Here is an 18,519-nt window from a genome sequence, read left to right as displayed (position 1 = left end):
GTGTAAATTTCACTTCCTTATGCTACATTTACTTTTTGGTAAATTTACATCTACAATGCCCTAAGAATCCATGAGTAAATAGCCAATGACATTTAAACGGGGGCACTCCTAAACTGAAGCAGGCAAATAGCCATAATTATAATAGTTTTCTTTCCAATTTTCTTCCAACTATCCTTATTCCCATGTAGGGAATTTATATATCACTATCTAATTTTATAGAAATTTTCTTAGTGTAAAAAGGTGTACTTTTTTTTTTCTCAGTACTTTCATAATCATTCCATTACTGCAATGAAATTTTTCAGGCAAAGAATTCTTTGAAGAAACTTCAAGATTTCCTGGGTAGTGAGGAACTAGATCCAAGAAGTGTGGAACATCAACCTCTGGATGGCAAGTAATATTGAGTTAATTAGTAAAAGTAACAAGGTATCTTAACATAATTCTAATAGCAAACCTTCAGTGTTTCAGATCAAAGGAAGATTAAAGTTTCTTTTGTTCTGTATAATTTTATTCATTGGTGGTTGATTGCATTTTCAACATTCTCGATGTATTCTAGATAAGTCAAAAAATAATAATCCTTGTTTACTGCACTATTACTCAATCGCCAGAAAATACCATTTTCAACAGTAGGCACTGTGGATGCACTAATAATAATTATTCTAAAACTCCATTGATTTGCTCATCTAGGAAGTCCCTTTGTCACACAGCTCATCATACTGTGCCTTGCACATTCAAAAAAACCTGCTTATCACTCCCTTGTTCACACCCTCCTTATACAGCTTTCAGAAAAATCCATGTTCTCCCCTGATCTCCCACCATTTTATGAAAAACCTCTTCAACATTGATCCTATAACAACCCCTTACCAACTTGTACATCTATCATATCATCTCTCTTCCTCCAGTCCATTAGACTATGTAAATTGCATCTTCTCAATCTTTCTCATATTCAACTATTCCAGAGAATAGAAACTACCTTAGTCATCTCTGAATCCTTTCAAACATCTCTTTATCCTTTCGAAAACCAGGTGACCAAATCTGTGCACAGTAGTCTATGTGGATTTATACAATGGAATAATCTTCTTACATCTATAAGTTTGTTTCATCTGCATCATTCCTAGAATTCATTGTTGCCATCACAATTTTGGCAATATGTCCTCTAAACATTACTGACTGACAGATATCAAAAAGTGGTATATGGGGGGGATGAGTCTGCAAGATTTAATTTAACCAGTGGTGTACCACAAGAATCAGTGCTTGGTCCACTGTTATTCAATCTATACATTAATGATATTGGGAAGGATTTCACAAGCACATACAGCATTTGTTGATGACCCAAAGATAGGTATGGTAATCAGGAATGCTGCTGACATTGCAGCATTTGCAGTATGATTTGAATAGGCTGAAATTGTGGGCATGGGGAAAATGGATGTCAGTAAATGTAAAGTCATACACTTTAGCATGATGAGATATCCAGTGTTGTATTATATTGGTGAGATTATGCTTGAAGAAACTGAGGTTAGGGATCTTGGAGTGTTAGTAGATAGGAAGTTGAAGTTCAGGGGCCATGTAGCAAAGATTGCAAATACAACTCAAAAGATAATTGCAATTCTGATATGTTCACATGTAAAGACAAGGATGTCATTTTTCCTCTTTGCAAGGTGTTAAGATCTCACTTGGACTATTGTGCATAGGTCTGGTCTCCATTGTACTCTCTTCAGTATATCAGAATTGCAAAGAAGTGTTAAAAATGATATCAGGATTATGGAATACTAATTATGAAGACATATTGAGAATTTGTAGATTGCAGACACTAGCAAACAGGAGAAAGAGGGGTGATATGATTTAGACTTACAAACTTCTGAAATGATCATATAGGATTTCAATTGATGGAATTTTCAATTAATAGAGGGTGGGGAAAGGACAAGATGGCATCCTTGGAAGCTGAGAATGCTGTTAAGAAGGGGGTGAAGGCTAGATTTTTCTCTCATAGGGTAGTGCATGATTAGAATGGATTGCCATTGGATGAGAGTACAAGCAATGTGAATGAATTCAAGAATGATAGCTGGTGTATGTAGTATGTAGCTTCCCTCGATGAGTCCCTGACTCGGGAGTCTCTCTTAATAATATCCTCAAGAAGCATAAATTCTACATCCTGTCTGTTTTCCGAATTTTAAAACCTTAAATTTTGTAATATTGAACTGTTATCACCACTCATATACCCATTCACTCAATCTATTCAAGTCTTGTAAGGCCACATCTGCTCTACTTCTCATAGTTTACCCATTTTGCATCATCTGCAGACTAAATATCCCCATCTAAATCTTCCTCAATATTATTAACATGCATTTTAAACAGAAATGGCTCTAAAATAGATCCCTGAGAGACACACAAAATAGACATCACTAGTAACTTTCCTGTTCTAGGTCAGTCATGAAGTGTCTTCACCTGCAATTTTTTTTTGCTTGTACTTGGATAAAGAATGAAACCAAGAACATAATTTCTTGGCATCTTTAATTTATAATATAACCAAGTGAAAAAAACTTTCATCTGGACCATTCTGGGGTCTATAGTATCATTTGCTCTTGCAAGCTTAAATATTTCAGACAAAGGGTTAAAACTGTCAATATCCATGTAGAAAATGGAAAATAGTCATTGGGTATAGATCCAATGGAGGGGGACCTCTCCCCTATACAGAAACAGATTTAAATCATGGTTCTGGAATTCACCACGGCACTATAACATCCCTAAACTTAAACGAGTTCAGCTGCATCACATTGGCAAAAATCTGGGAGACCATCCTGAAACCATTTGCACCTATAAAGGATGCTAATTATAGGACTGTTAGAGCCACCTTTTACAGTTGGTGTTTACCTTCCAACACTAATATGCCTGTATGCACTTACTTGATATCTTTGTGCCCATGAAGATGCCTTGGTGACCAAGGTAAAATACTAGCTTATTAAGCTAATTAGCCTAAACTCATTAGCTTTGGACATCTATTTTTCCACTAAACATGATTGATAATAATCACCATTTGACCAACCATACCAGATTAGCTTTGACCATAATTCAAAACAACATTCACACAGTTCAGATTCAACATACCACAGGACCTGAAATAATTTTCAGACATCTAATATTAAGCCTTGCCCTCTTTAATGTGCTCAGTTATCTTCTAAATGATGCAGAAAGAGCCAATCAATATGTGATTGTCAGCTGAAAATCTTGTAATGACACTGGTGTTTCTTCATGAACTTCATGTTGACTTTTGTATCAATTGCATCTTCAGTAAATTCCATGGACAGTGTTCTGTCTACAAAATTTGTTTTCATGCCTTTTTTTTTTTAATAGTCCCATTCATGTAGTGTCAGATCTATAGCACATCAGTACTCTTCTCTCCAGGTAATAAACATCTTATCTAAAAGATGTTTTTAAAGATCTTTTAGGTATATCTGTGCCTTTCATTAGTTTATTACTTTGGTTATCTTTTTGGAGTTTGGTTGTTATGTCACGAGTAGCATTTTAAAGATTCAATTCAGAAATATCCATCTCAATGAAAGTAATGGTTTCAGGTTGAAAACTAGTTGCTATCATCCACTTGGCCTATTAGATTCACTAGATGGTTTGTAATTACAGTTGAAATATCTACACCCACAATGCCAGCATACCATCTTTGACCATTTTCTTCTAGCCAGTTTGCCTGTTCTGAAAATTCAAAAGCCTTCTCATAAAACCAGATAAGTCATTGCTACTGAAAAGCCCTTCTAAAAGTACTTTGCATCTTAGACAGGCAAACCCAGACCATTTTCCAACAAATGGACATCATTGATACCAACTATACTATGAAGGATCTCTGTATCAGTAGATGATGGTGGGTTTAAGCAATAAAAAGGTTGGCTGTTGGATTTCATTATTTTAGAAATGAGTGATTTGTAAATGATGTATTTATCTCCTGTTAGGAAATCCTGACAAGCAGGAATATCAAATTGATTGTTACACTTTATAAGGCCTTAAGGTTGCATCTGGACTACTGTGCACAGATCTGGTCACCTGCATGGATTCCTTGGTGAGAAAAATTGTTGCACATCTGTGGAATGTTTCTTATGAGGATAGATTGGTCTCTGGACTCCAAAAATTAGTTTTTGGCATAATTTTTAGCGAAATAATTGGCATAAGAGAGAAAAGATAAGATAGAAGCATGTTATTAAAACAGTTTTATAGGATTAATACTTTTTTTGTACAGTCCAGGATTGGAGAGAATCAGGGATCATCTGAAAATTGTATAAAAGTGGTTAACAAGGATGTTAGGACTAGATTTTTGGTTTGTGATGAATCTGTGGAATGCATTGCCAGAGTTGGTTGAGTGCTTAGTCTCTGAATGAGTTTAAGCATGATAGCTATTGTGTCAATGGTTAGTGTATCAATGTATCGTCTCCTACATGAATCTTCTGATTCCATGGAGACTCCCTCCATTGTGTCAGCAGGTTCATCGTGAGAAGTTCATCATAATCATGCCTGTCAAGGATTTAAGCCTAGAATGGCCTGTTCCAGCCTTAGAATTCATCGTTGAATCTCTTTAGAGGACGTCCTGGTTTTCTTTTTCCTGATGGTTTGTAATTTAAGGCTTGCTTTGGTAATCTTTGTTTTCATTCTTTCAACATGTTCCATCCATTTATATTTTTTCATTTTTTCTTTTATGATTCCTGGTTTAATTCTTTCATAATTTCTTTTGTGATCAAATAAAGTATACTTTGCAGTTTTTCTCAAACTTCATTTCAGCTGTTATTAATCTTTGTTTATCTTTTTTTTGTTTTATTCTCCAAATTTCACTTCTATACAATAGGACTGGTAGAGCTAATATATTGTATTTGCTGCTTAACACATGTGGTATGGTTCAAAAAAATAAGTTTATTATTATTGTATATACCCTCATATGTGTGTGTGTGTGTGTATATATATATATGTATACATGTATATGTATACACACACACCTATTATATTACTCCCTCCATGGAGTTGGTATGCGCATCGTGGGGGGGGGGGTTCATTCAACTGACATATTTATCATATATAATCTTAAAATCCTTATTGCTCCTTGCATTAACAACACATTCCAGTAATGTATTCCATTCACTGACAATTCTCAATGTAAAAAATTACTCTTCATACCCCTCTTCACCACACTTTTAGAACTTCTGGGTATGACCTCTGGTTCTTCTACTCTTTTTTATAATCCCCTCTGGATTAATCTGATAAAATCTTTTCACTAACTTAAATAGCTCTATCATATCAGCTCTTTTCCTCTTATCCAGCAAACTCTGTAATCCACATTTCTTCAGCCTCTCTCCATAGCCAGCATTCCAAAGTCCTGACATTGTCTTAGTCACTTGCCTCTGGACCTTCTCCAATGTCTGACATTGAAAACCAGGTGACCAGATTTGTGTCTGACCAGTGCCTTATGCAGTGGTGCAATCAGTTCCTTATACCTACATGTTAGAATATTTATCATAGCAGCATTATGATGTGCAGCCTTTGCAACATTAGCAATAGGCCCTCTAAACTTCAGTCTACTGTCAACCATCACTACCAAATCTCTCATCTCATCCACTTCTTACAGTATGGCACCATCGATATAGTACACAGCCTTATATTTCTGCACTCCAATGTGGAACACCTTGCACTTACTGATATTAAAACTGCAACTCAACTCCTTTGTCCAAGTAAAGTCTATTCAAATCTTTCTGAAGGGATTAACATCAGTGCTGCTTATGATTCTTTCCAACTTTGCATCATCACAAACTACTGAAGATCCCCAGTCAGTCAGTCCACATGATATATCATTTACAAACAAGTTAAACAGCACAATCTAAAGAACAGAACCCTGGTGCATGCCACTGGTTACCCTCCTTTTTTGAGATGCTGCTCCATCCATCTAACCAATATACTATATATTCCCATCCTCTGAAGCTTGTAAACTAACTTATGTGATCTGTCAAATGCTTCTGCAAAGTCCACCTATCCTTTACAAATCCATGCTGACCAACATAAAGAATGCTACGCCCATCAACCCAATCCTGTATTCTCTTCCTTACCAATCTCTCCAACACCTTGATCACAACTGCAGTTATAAGGACTGGCCTATATTTGGAGACTTGTCTTAGAACCATGCTTGTGGAGTAGTACTATTTTGCCTTCTTTCCACTCCTTAGGAACATTACCCACTGCAGGACTTTCACTAAATAACCAGGTCAAGGGGCATAGCCAATTGTGGTGCACATTCCTTAAGAATATGTGGTGATATGGCATCCATTCCCACAGCCTTAACATCTAACCCAACCAACATCTGATACACCTGATTCTGTCACTTCCACTTCTAATACTTGCCTTTTCTATATATTGCACAGTATCATTTATACCAGTATGATATACACTGAAGTATTCATTCAATAATTCCACTATATCTTTGTAGCTATTAACCTGCCATAATTATCTTCCTCTTGCTTGCCATATAGCAGAAAAATTCCATTGAGTTAACCTTGGCATGACCAGCCAAACTCCTCATACTGCACCTTTTCATTCTTTACTATGCTCATCATCTTTCTAGCCTGCACTTTATACTTGTTATGGATCTGATAACCACCAACTGTCTTGTACCTCATCAATAACATTCTTTTCCAGCACAGCTTGCTTGATTTCACTGTTCATCTATTTCACTCCTACTCTATTTACTCATTTAACCCTTGGTATGTAATTATATAGTGCTTTTGTCAGATACTGCCTTCTGAGTTTCCATGCATTGTCAATATATTTTCCACTAATCTCATCTATCCAATTACTGATGCTAACTGACAACAGAGCAGCAAAAAGGAGTGATGACAAGGGGCCATCCCTGGAAGTTGCAAAAGGAAACTGAGGGAGAGGAGTGGTTTCTTTGCATGGAGGATGGTTGAACCGTGGAATGCATTGCCTGATAGTGGTGAAAGTGAGAATAGTCAATGAGTTTAAGGAGTGGTATGATAGAATGTTTCCTAAGAGGAACCTCCCACAATGAGTCTTTTGACTCCTTGGAGGCCTAAATAATAATAATAATGATCACTTGCTTCACACTTCACATATATCCATTTTTGGCAGTAACCTTTTCTTGTTTCATCACTTCCCAAAAAAGTACCTCATGATCACTCACCAATTGGTGGCAGTGTTAACAACTACATCTTGTGATATCACCAAATCCAAAACATTAATCCTCTAGTTTCTTCTAGATGCTGCTTGAGATACTGCTTGATATCCCCTCAAATTCCAAAAACTGCTCTCCTTGTTTCCATGTGCTATCTTCTCCTTAGATTATATGTTCCAGCAATTAAAGTTTCCTCATTATCACCTTCTTACATGCCCAACTAATTTGCTGAACATTTCATTCGGTATTCTCTGCATTCCCTGGCCTATAACAGCATCCTATCAGATATACATCATCATCAAATTCCTGCCGTGTACCCTCAGGGGGTGTACAGGATATGACAGTACTACATGAAAAAATTACATCATTACTAACTTCCTATCTACAATTTTCCTCCAAATCAGTCTGTTACTTGTCAAGACTCCAACATTATCAGATCTTATATTTCTATCGTCTAAGGCACTTTGTACCGTATCAATCCACCTATATCTTGGTCTTCCTCTGGGTCGTTTTCCTGCCAACCTGGCAGAGAACACTTGTTTTGCTAATCTTTCCTCTCCCATTCTATTTAAGTGACCATACCATCTGAGATTAGCTCTGCTAACGCATTCCTGGATGCTGACAATGTTAAGTTCTTTCCTAATATCCTCATTTTTAATATGATATTGCCATTGATGCCATCTGTTCACGCCTCTAATCTTTCTCAGGACTCTCATATCTGCGGTCTCTAGTCTTTGGTCAAGTGTTTTACTTCTGACCCAGCTCTCAGATCCATAAGTTAAAATTGGTTTGAACACAGTCTTGTATACAGCTAATTTAGTGTTCCGACTAATTTCTTTCTTATTCCATATGAATTTATTCAATTGACTTCCCACGATACCAGCTTTGCTGATTCTGTTGTCTATTTCTATATTTAGTTTACCATCTTCAGTAAAAATTGTGCCTAAGTAGCTGAAATGTTTTACTTGTTCCACAGGTTCTCCATTCACAACACAGTTGACATTTTCAATGATTCTGCCTATTTTCATTGTCTTTGTCTTTTTATTGCTGACCTTCATACCATATTACAACAGCTATTCAATTTAGTCAGAGAATCTTGCAGATTTGTAGCGGATTTATTTAGAAGTATAACATCATCCGCATAAAGCAAAGAGCTGACATTAACATCTCCAATTTTGATATCAGGTTTAATACCACATTCCTTCATAATGTGATCCATATAGATAATGAATAACAGAGGGGATAATGTACATCCTTGTCTCACACCAGATTTAACATTAAACCATCTTCCTGTACTTCCTTCAATTCTAACTGCTGACTCACAACTCAAATAAAGACTAAGTATTGCTTGATATAATGCCCCATTGACACCATATAACTGCAGCATATTGAATAGCTTCTCTCTTGGCACCTTGTCATATGCCTTTTCCAAATCGACAAAACTTAAATACAGATCTTTGTTATATTCCCATGCTTTCTCGACTATTTGTCATAAAGTGAAGATCTGATCCTGACAGCCTCTATTTGGCCTGAATTCAGCTTGTTCTTCACCAAGCTTTTCTTCCACAATTCTTCTCAACCGTTTCTCAAGTATACTTGCATAGATCTTGCCAGGAACACTCAGTAGGGAAATACCTCTGTAATTCTCACATTCAGTTTTATTTCCCTTTTTATATATGGGTACTATGAGAGCTCTACTCCAATCATCGAGAATTCGTCCCTCTGTCCAGGCTTTCTGAACTATGCAGTGCAGCCACTGTAAGACTCTTATACCACCATACTTCAGCATTTCTGGTCGAATATCATCTACTCCTGCTGCCTTTCCACATTTCAAGCCTTTGATGGCTTTTTCTACTTCAAGTATGGTTATGTATTCCTGACTGCATGCCTGGTCAGTGTTTTTTATCACTGTGCTGTCATCACTGCTTGTTTCATTTAGCAGTTTTTCAAAGTAATTACTCCATACTTCAAGGATATCTTTTTCTCCTGTTTTCATTTCACCTTTATCATCTATAATTCCTTTTACAGCACTCTTTCCTCCATTCTTAAGCTTCTTCAACAACCTCCAGAATATTTTGCCACCTTCTTGATATTTATTTTCTATATTCTTGCCAAAGTCCTCCCGTGACTTTTGTTTAGCTAGTTTTACACACTGTTTAGCTTTCTTACATTTGTCTCTGTATTCTGTAAGAGTAAAAGCTGACTTATTTGCCAGGAACTTTTGATATGCTTTCTTCTTTTCCTTCACTGCCTCTTTAACTTCCTGTGTCCACCAGGGAGTTCTGATTTTTTTCTTTGCACACAACCTCACCACATGCCTCTCTGGCAGAATCAATCAATGTTTCCTTCAGAGTTTGCCACTGAATCTCCAAGGTTTGATTCCTGTTCTCAAACTCTGTCATTATTTATAGAAATAATATTTCTGTAATAACAGAAATATTATTTCTTCAATAATATTTCTGTATTTTAGTCTACAGTTTACATCTGAGAGCTGCTCAACTTTTATTCGCTTTAAAACTTTCTTACATGTTATTCTTTTCAATATGAAATTCAATTTTATCCTGCTCAAGACTAAATAGTGATCACTTCCAATTTCAAATCCTCTGTACACTCTGGTGTCCTGCACCAGGGAGAAAACATCACTATCAACAATAACATAGTCAATGAGACTTTTCTTATTCCTAGCCTCTTCTCTCTATGTGAATTTGTGCACATTTTTATGTTGGAACATGGTGTTAGTAATAACCAGTCCATGTCCTGAGCAGAAATCCAACAGATATTTGCCATTATTATTAGCTTTGCTCTTTTCTCCAAATTTTTCCAAAATATTTTTGTATGTCTCACAATCATTTCCTACTCTACTATTTAGATCCCCAACAAGGACCAACTTTTCCTTTTTCATTGTGTCAGTTGCTTTTTCTAAAGCCTCAAAAAATTCCTCCACTTCTACCTTAGTAGAACCTTCTGTGGGACCATAGGCACAAATAAGTCTAATTGTCCAGTTCTCCATTCTCATATTTGCCCACATTACTCTACTTGAGACTGACTGCCATTCAAGAAGATTAGCCTCGTATTTTGTGTTGAATACTATGGCTACTCCTTCTTTTCCTTGATTGTTACTGCCTGAATATAACATTTTGTATTTATTGCTCAGAAAGATCTCATCAGTTTTTGTCATTTTTGTTTCAGTCACCTGTATTATGTCAATCTGGTACTTATCTAATTCCTCAGCTAGCTCTATTTCTTTGCCATTCGGGCTTCTTACGTTGATAGTACCGATCTTTAACTCTCGTGATGTTGAGTTGGGGTTTGTTTTCAGATTTGTTCCAGTAGCTGACTTTTCGCTGTTCGCCCTGGTTCCCTGGCAAAAACAACGGGGGCCTTGTTTAACCGGGCGACGCCCCAGCCGGCATGAAATTTTGTCATGTTGTACCATCATTTTTTATTTTGGTGTAACCAATAAGAATACAATTTGGTCGGCTAAATCCCAAATTGCCAGCCCATCCTCGTTCGTTCAGTATCAAAGTAGATACCCAACAGGGTGCACCACGAGAAGGTGAGGTTTGGACATTAGGTCAGAAGCCCTGGTCGGTTCTCCGCATTCCTTTAAAGGCTATGTGGAGGTCTCCTCTCAGTTATACAGCTTTGACCCTTAAGCACCCCTATCAGATATACTAACCTGTTTATTTCAACTTCACACCAAACAGATTAAAATCTGTTCATGCACTATCAACTTCCACACTTTGCAGACACAATTCTTCCTCTAATTATTAACAGTACTCCCACTCCTTTTTCACATTTCTATCATTCTGGAAAATTATATATCCTTCTAATTCTATTCCTGACATTGCATCCTCCTCAGATAACTAAGTTTCACTTATTCCAATTACTTTGGGCATATCAATTTGATCAGTGCAACAAACTTAGCTCTCCTTTCAAATACTCCTTATATTTTGTATAAACGTAACAATCTGTGTTTGAGTCCATTCTACCAGTACCAACATTCTCTATTCTAGCTACTAGACCACATCTCTCTTATGGTCTGACACTCCAGTTTCCCTAATCCTGACTCTGATTTCCATTCCTACTTGTCTCATCCTCACCTTTATGCATTCCATCATCTTGTACTGCTGCAAACACATTCAACCTCATCTATCTTCCTCCTGTTGTACATTCTGTTTATTTATGCTATCCTGCTTCACAATTAGACTCTGATCATTTACCACATTAACTTCTTGACTCTCTGCCTTCTCAGAAAACAGTATTTTCTAAATGCCCAACACCAAACCCATTAAAAATGTAATCCATCAGCTTTAAACCATTCCAACTGTCCTTCAAATTCACTCCACAGAATTAGAAATTGAATTCCCTTTTCCTCATACAACTCAGTTATCTTACTATTCATTATGGCTGCTGTCCTGAATTCACTTTTGTCATATCTGGGCAACATGCCTATAACTTTACCAACAATACTATTCTTTACCTGCTGCAACAAGCAGGTAAAGAATAGCATTTAGTAGCTTCCTCAGGTCTCTGCTGTTCTTTCTCAGAATAGTATTTAGAATAGTAGCTTCCTCAGGTCTCTATCAACATTCTTTTTCTCCCAATTAAGTCATTTGTGCTCATGACTACCACTAATTTTGATGCCTGGTTTTTTCTTTTCCGCAATGCATCAGTTACTTGTTTCATTGTTCCATCAGGAAAGCATGTTTTCTGCAATTTACTAGTAATTTACTATGAGGACGCTCACCTCTTCTGAGAGTCCTCATACAATGACTATCCTTTGACTCTTTCTTCATATCAATGAAGAGTCAAATATCCTCTTCCAGATGTTTCATTATGCTTTTCATTTTCACCAACTCCTGCCTAAGCATCTTCTACTACTGTCCTGATGCTTGCTCCCATTTCTAATTGCACTAATCTATCAAGACACTTCACATATGTTAATGCTTTCCTTCTCGTTTACCCCAACAGTCTGAAAAATGAAAAATTTTTCATTGCATACATGTAGCAATTTTTGCATTGCCTCCACTGCAAGAAGGGAGGTAGAGCCAGACTTTTGTACTGAAATTCCATGCCTCTGATGCATGTTTCTTTATGGATGCCATTATCAGAATCAATGCTACAAACAAGTAGCAAAACCCAATATAAACTATGAATTTTCAATGCTACTGAAGGACACTTGTATCCAAACTGAAAAAGTGTAATACAGTTTGCAATAAAAAGCTACAATGTACACTAATTAAAACTTTTTTAGCACAGCTCAGATCTGTTGCTATGTTCACTAGCTAGCTACATAACTATGAGACCAGATCTCATGCTAACAAAAATAAAAGAGAGATCAGCTAGAAAAGTGTAATAATAAAGGTACAAATTAAACTATTTTTCTCTTGTAAACAATGGTGTTAGCAAGAGAAAACTGTATTCTTAGCCTTACATGGTATATAAGGCGTCTTATATTAATGACTATTTTCTGGTTCTTGTTATGACAGTAATCCTTGGTGTCATTGCTTTTTCTGTGTGATTCCTATGTCAACTTCTTGTCTGTCATCACAATCCTCAATCTCCCCCCCCACTGCAATTGCAATATAATTAGTTAGAAATCCAAATCTTGATATTCTTGCCATAGTTATTTATAGATTGAACTACTTTTGTTAGGGTTATCAATATCTTTTGACAATGCTGCCTTATCTTGGGATTCCAAAGAGCCTGTCCTGAAAAATATCACAACATGCATCAAAGAGAAATCTTTAGTAGCTGTAATTGGTCCAGCAAAATCTGGAAAATCGTCTTTGCTGTCAGCATTATTAGGTGAAATGATCAGAATTAGTGGATATGTGGATGTAAAGGTAAAAATTAAGTTTTAATATTTTTTAATATTAAACAATAAAATATTTAATGAGCATTAACACCTGACCTCTGGAGTTAAGAATCATGAGTTGTACACTTTCACAAAAAGATTGAACAGCCTGTTCATCCATATTATATGAGTGGATATAGTATTGGATCTGAATACTGTGTGAATGGAACTACAGTATTCAGATGGAATTCCTTGCCTACTCTACTTGCAGTTTTCACTTCTTTCTACTACTGTACTCGACTCATAGTTCATTCTAGCTTTGCATCTGCAAACTGCTATATATCACCAGTCAAGCCGCTCCCATTAGCATAAAAATTAAACAATCCCAAAACACACTACTAGTTGACTGTCCTTTGTTAGGATGCTACTCCCCTATACACAAGCTGCTGCTAACTATGTGACAGCTGATTACCTGTCTAACCCCAGCAGTCTTTTCCAATCCCATCTGTTCCAGTTTAGTTACCAGCTTATGTGGAAATTTATCAAAGGCTTTGAAACATGTATATGCATTTCCATTTGCTAGTGAACTTTGTACCTTGTAGTACATAAGCAGATTGTTTATTTTGAATTTATAAATTTTGAAGAATTCTGTGCTGCTCTCAGTAACTATTCAACTCCAAACATTTAAAATCAAAATAGACTAGAGTCTCATTAAGTAAATGTTATTTTTATATTAAATCAATATATTATTGTGTTCATATTAACATTTTCACTTAGTCTTTAAGGGTACAAGAGTTGTATGGTACATCGGAATTTGTACGTGAAAAAATTGGTAAATGGTATATAAGTCTGGCCACCCCTGCCTTATAAAATGAAAGCATACTTCATCAGTCCTCTACATCACTACCAGAATTTGTGCTATCATCACAACTTTAGCAATGTATCTAAGTCATTATCCATACTTGCATCCCATCTGTTTCTCAAATATTAAAACCTTACACTCTGCTGCATTGGAGTGATAACTCTCCCATGCCCCTTTATTCAGCCTATTGAAGTCCACATCTGCTTTACTCCTTATAGTTTGTCATAACTTTGTATTTGCAAACAACTGTTAATATCTAATAGCTTAGCATGCTAGATTAGATAGCCAATCTCTAATCCTGCATGCTAATCTATTATCCAATGCTATTCATTTCAGTTCAACTCAATTTATGTGGCAGTTTATCAGAAACCTTTGAAAAGTCTAAGTATACCACTCTGTGTGCACTCCATCACCACATTGTAATGAGTCAATTACTAAAACCATGACCTTCATTTAGCAGATCCATGCTGTCCATCAAGGAATTAACATCTTCCATGGAAGACTCATTGTAGGATGTACTTACACACAAAGCTCAAGCTATGCTTTAAACTCATGTCTGCATTCAAAGTCAATGCATTCCACTCACCAACCACTCCATACAAAGCACCTGCTCCTCATTCCTTTGCTCATATCCTCCTCATATTTACAAGACTTTGCAAATTACATTCCCTCAATATGTGTTCATACTCCACATTTCAAAGACAATTTTTCACCTTTGTAAGTCTTCTCTTAACTCTTTCTAACATATCCTCATCATCATGAAAACCAGGTGACTAAATCTGTGCATAATAATCCATATCAGACCTGATCAAGGCCTTGTACAATTGAACCATAACCTCTTTATTTCTACATGCTAAGGTCCTCTGCATCATTGCCATTATCTGAAGTGATGATGTTCACTAACTTGGGCAATCTGGCTCCTGAACTTCAGATCTTTGTACTCCTCCACTCCCAGATCTCATTGCCTCTATTTCCTTCAAAGTTTCCCCACCAAGTTTATACTTTGCATCTTATCCCTTACCAAATTTCAGAACTAACTCTGTAAGGTAAGTGGAACATTCAGTTCCACTTACCTTACAGATAGGTAAGTGGAACTGAATGGATGGTTCCACTTGCCTGTCTATTCATGCAAATCTATTAGTCCTCCTATAATACAGGCCACATCTGCTTGACTCTGTACTGTTATTCTCAATTTTGCATTATCAGCATATAGTGCATATCACCAGTTAAACCTTTCCTAGTATCACTAATATACAAATGGAACAATGGCTCCAATAAATATTCCTGAGGCAAACCACTTGACTTTCTTCTTCTAGGATACTGTCTCCCCATATACAACTTCCTAATATGTATTTGACAGCAGTCATCAACCCAATCCACCAGTCTGTTTCAGTTTAACAACTTGTCATCTGGCAGTCTATCAAAATCTATCGCTATCCATCTCCCTTATCCAATACATTTGCCACCTTGTTCATGAGCTCCTTTTGTCAAACCCATGTTGACAATCAGCAAATAGTGCTGTTATCAATCCATTTTTTTTATCCTAGTTCTCACTGATCTCCGATACCTTAACCACAACTCTAGATATATAGAAGTGGTGTGCAGCAGGACTATTTTACCTTTCCATTCCTTTCAGATCTCTGCTGTTGTAAGACTTGTTAAACAGACATACCAATGCTACTGCCAACTCCTTGGAAGACTCATGGTGATATATCATCAGATTCTATTGTCTTATTGACATCAAGCTTATTTAATTCCTCTTATCTCCTTCTCACTCAAAGCCAAGCCATCCTGTTTCTTTGCACTTGAGCTTATGATTTCACACTGAGCATGAAACATCCTTGTAAATTGTTCACCAAATACCTCATGTCCTCTGCATCAGTTACTTTTCTGCTATCTTCATCTATTAACATTCTACCATAATCATTTTTCTTTATATATCTGAAACACTAGGGATTTTCTTGGCTTGATTTGCTAATTTCTGCTGATACTGCACTTTTGCTGTCTTTACCTAGTCATCTTCATGGCCTTCTCTTTATACTCCTCATGCAATTGATTGTAAGGTTACTATTAATCTTGTGCTGCCTTCTATACTCTTCTTCTTGATGTGCTTAATCACCTCATTTGTCTGCTAATTTATTCAGTCTTTTCACCTTCAGGATATTTGCATAGCAATGTTAAAAATCTCATTTATCTCTCCAGTTCCCACACAGCACTTATCCCACTCTTAACTCCTTATTCCATGCTATAGCTCCAGGCAGTCTCTCAATCTTCCCATAATCACCAGCCTTGTAGTTCTACATATATCCTTTCCTCAGAAGTCTTAATATGGTTGGGCACCACACAACAGCAGCACTCCTTCCAATTGGTGGAAATATGACATCCCACTCACAACATCCTCTGATGAAATGAGTAGACTAAGATCTATGATCCTTATGTGCTCTCCCTTACATACTGCCTAAGACATGTCTCAAGAATTACATTAATTTTCCTTATCCAAATTCTCTTTCTTCAATCTAATATATACTTATAATTAAAATCACCCATAGCAATTACTTTGTTCACTAATCCAAGTTGCTCATATATTTCATCAGTACTTCCTGCATTCCTTGGTCCATAGCAGCATCTGACTAAATCTCTCCTGTCAACCTCCACCTTGCACGCACAATACTGACTCTGTATTAAGTAATACAGATGATTTTTTTTTTTTTTTTTTTTTTTTTTTTTTTTTTTGTGGACACAAAAAAAACCTAATCAAATTCTTGTCCTGTACCCTCGTGGGGTGTACAGGATATGATATTACCACATTAAAAATTTACATCATTACTAACTTCCTATCTACAATTTTCCTCTTAATCAGTCTGTTACTTGTCAAGACTCCAACATTATCAGATCTTAGAATTCTATCTTCTAAGGCAGTGATTTTCAGCCTTTTTCATAATATGGCACACTTAGACTAATTATTATAATTCTGCGGTGGACTAAAAATTAATTTTTTGACTATCTGGCAAAAAATAGACAGTTTTGATTGATTTACACACACAAGATATTAATAATAGTAATTATCATTTTTGCTCCAAAAAAATGTAAACTGTTTTTGACATTTTGAGTAAGAAAAACAATACTCAATTATTTTTAAACATTTTTATTGATTTTTTCAAATGAATATTAAATGCATTAAATAATATATACTTGCAGTTAATTTTAATGATATATGAGCTTGATGTTTCAGAATGTCTTTTGTGCTAGGTCAAATTTTAGATAGGCATACTCTTGAATTATCTTCCAAGGCTTCCAGCTGCAATCTATTTTTGTTCTTAATAATATTCAGTGCAGAAAAGCTTGATTCACACAAATATGATATGGAGAATGGAAGTACTTCTATTGCTTTTTTGGTAATATTGGGAAATTCACTTCTTAGAGATAAACAAAATAAAGTATCTGTTGTTGAATGTTTTTAGTTTTAAACCTGTCATTTCTTATATCTGTTAATTCGTCCTCTTCTATAATCTTTAAATTTCCCAATTTACACTTGCTTAAGACAATTGGATCTCTTATCCAATCAAAAGATATGTCAAGTGAGGGAAAATATTTTTCAATATTTGCATTTAGTAATCTTAAGGGTTCTAAAATTGGATCTATTAGATTTTCATTCTGTTTGCACTTTTTCATTAGTTCAAACATATCTACTGCATTAGTTTTTCCTTGAAGGTGTTAATTTTGTCAGTAGAAGTAAATGTTTTCAGTCTCCTCTCATACTTTTATTAAGTGTATTTAAGATTGAAATAAATCAGCAAGAAATGCAACCTTACTGCACCAAAGCTTGTTGCTAAGAAAATCTGATAACTCAGATTGTTGAGTTGTTTAAAAAAATTAGAATTTCCTCTTTTAGTTCATAAAATCTTGATAAAACTCGTCCATGAGATAACCATTTCACTTCTGTATGTATTAACTGCATGTAAGAATGCTTCCATTGAGGAGCATAGTGCTGCAAACAATCTAGATTGTAATGGCCTGGCTTTTATATAATTGATAATTTTGATAGTCTTGTGGTACTTTTTTAAGCTCAGGTATCAATGATTTTGATGCTAGTACTTCTCTGTGGAGAAAACAACATGTAAAAATAATTCTAGGATTCTTATTTTGAGCCAATGTAACAAATCCTTTTACATTTCCTGACATAGAGTGGACACCATCTGTACAAATACTGATGCAAGAATCCCAAGACAACTTATGGCAATTAAAGTAATTATCAACAACATCGAAAATATCTTTGTCGTTGTTTCCAGTAGTGGTTGACAAAATAAACTGTTCTATAATATCTTTCTTATAAATAATCTACTGAAGGCTAGAAGTTGAACCACTTGCAAACTCAACATCTTTGGCCAAATCCTGAATATGTCGATAAATGGTGTTATCTGACATAGGAATTTTTAAAATCTCCTTTTCATATTCCTTGACAAACATGATATTAACAATTTTACAGCATGCTGGAAGAATTACAGAATCTACAATTGTGAGATTTCATCTTTTTAGTAACAATTTCTGCAATTGCATAACTAGCTTCTTGGGCTTTTTTGGACACAGTTACAAATTTAGTCCATATTTTTGCTTGAATAGTTTTATCTGGCACAAGTCTTAAAATATTCAGCTGGTTTTTTGCTCAAGTGAGAATGTTTATATTTT

The 18,519-nt window shown here is 35.7% G+C and overlaps 1 protein-coding gene across 3 annotated transcripts in view; it reads left to right on the top strand.

The window, feature by feature from the left end:
* The window catches only part of LOC150099944 (multidrug resistance-associated protein 1-like), a 491,400-nt gene that overhangs the window by 250,640 nt on the left and 222,241 nt on the right, over window positions 1-18,519 (top strand). For all 3 annotated transcript variants that reach the window (XM_090403119.1, XM_090403117.1, XM_090403118.1), the window contains 2 exons: window positions 303-387; window positions 12,830-13,020. In XM_090403119.1, coding sequence (XP_090259245.1) covers window positions 303-387; window positions 12,830-13,020 — 276 coding nt within the window. The remainder of the gene's footprint in view (window positions 1-302; window positions 388-12,829; window positions 13,021-18,519) is intronic.

This window comes from Typopeltis vanoorti, chromosome 13 (genome assembly GCF_054136105.1).
Source record: "Typopeltis vanoorti isolate ZY-2024b chromosome 13, IOZ_Tvanoo_1.0, whole genome shotgun sequence".
NCBI classification, from domain to species: Eukaryota; Metazoa; Arthropoda; class Arachnida; order Uropygi; family Thelyphonidae; genus Typopeltis; species Typopeltis vanoorti.
This window is presented reverse-complemented; position numbering and strand designations above follow the sequence as displayed.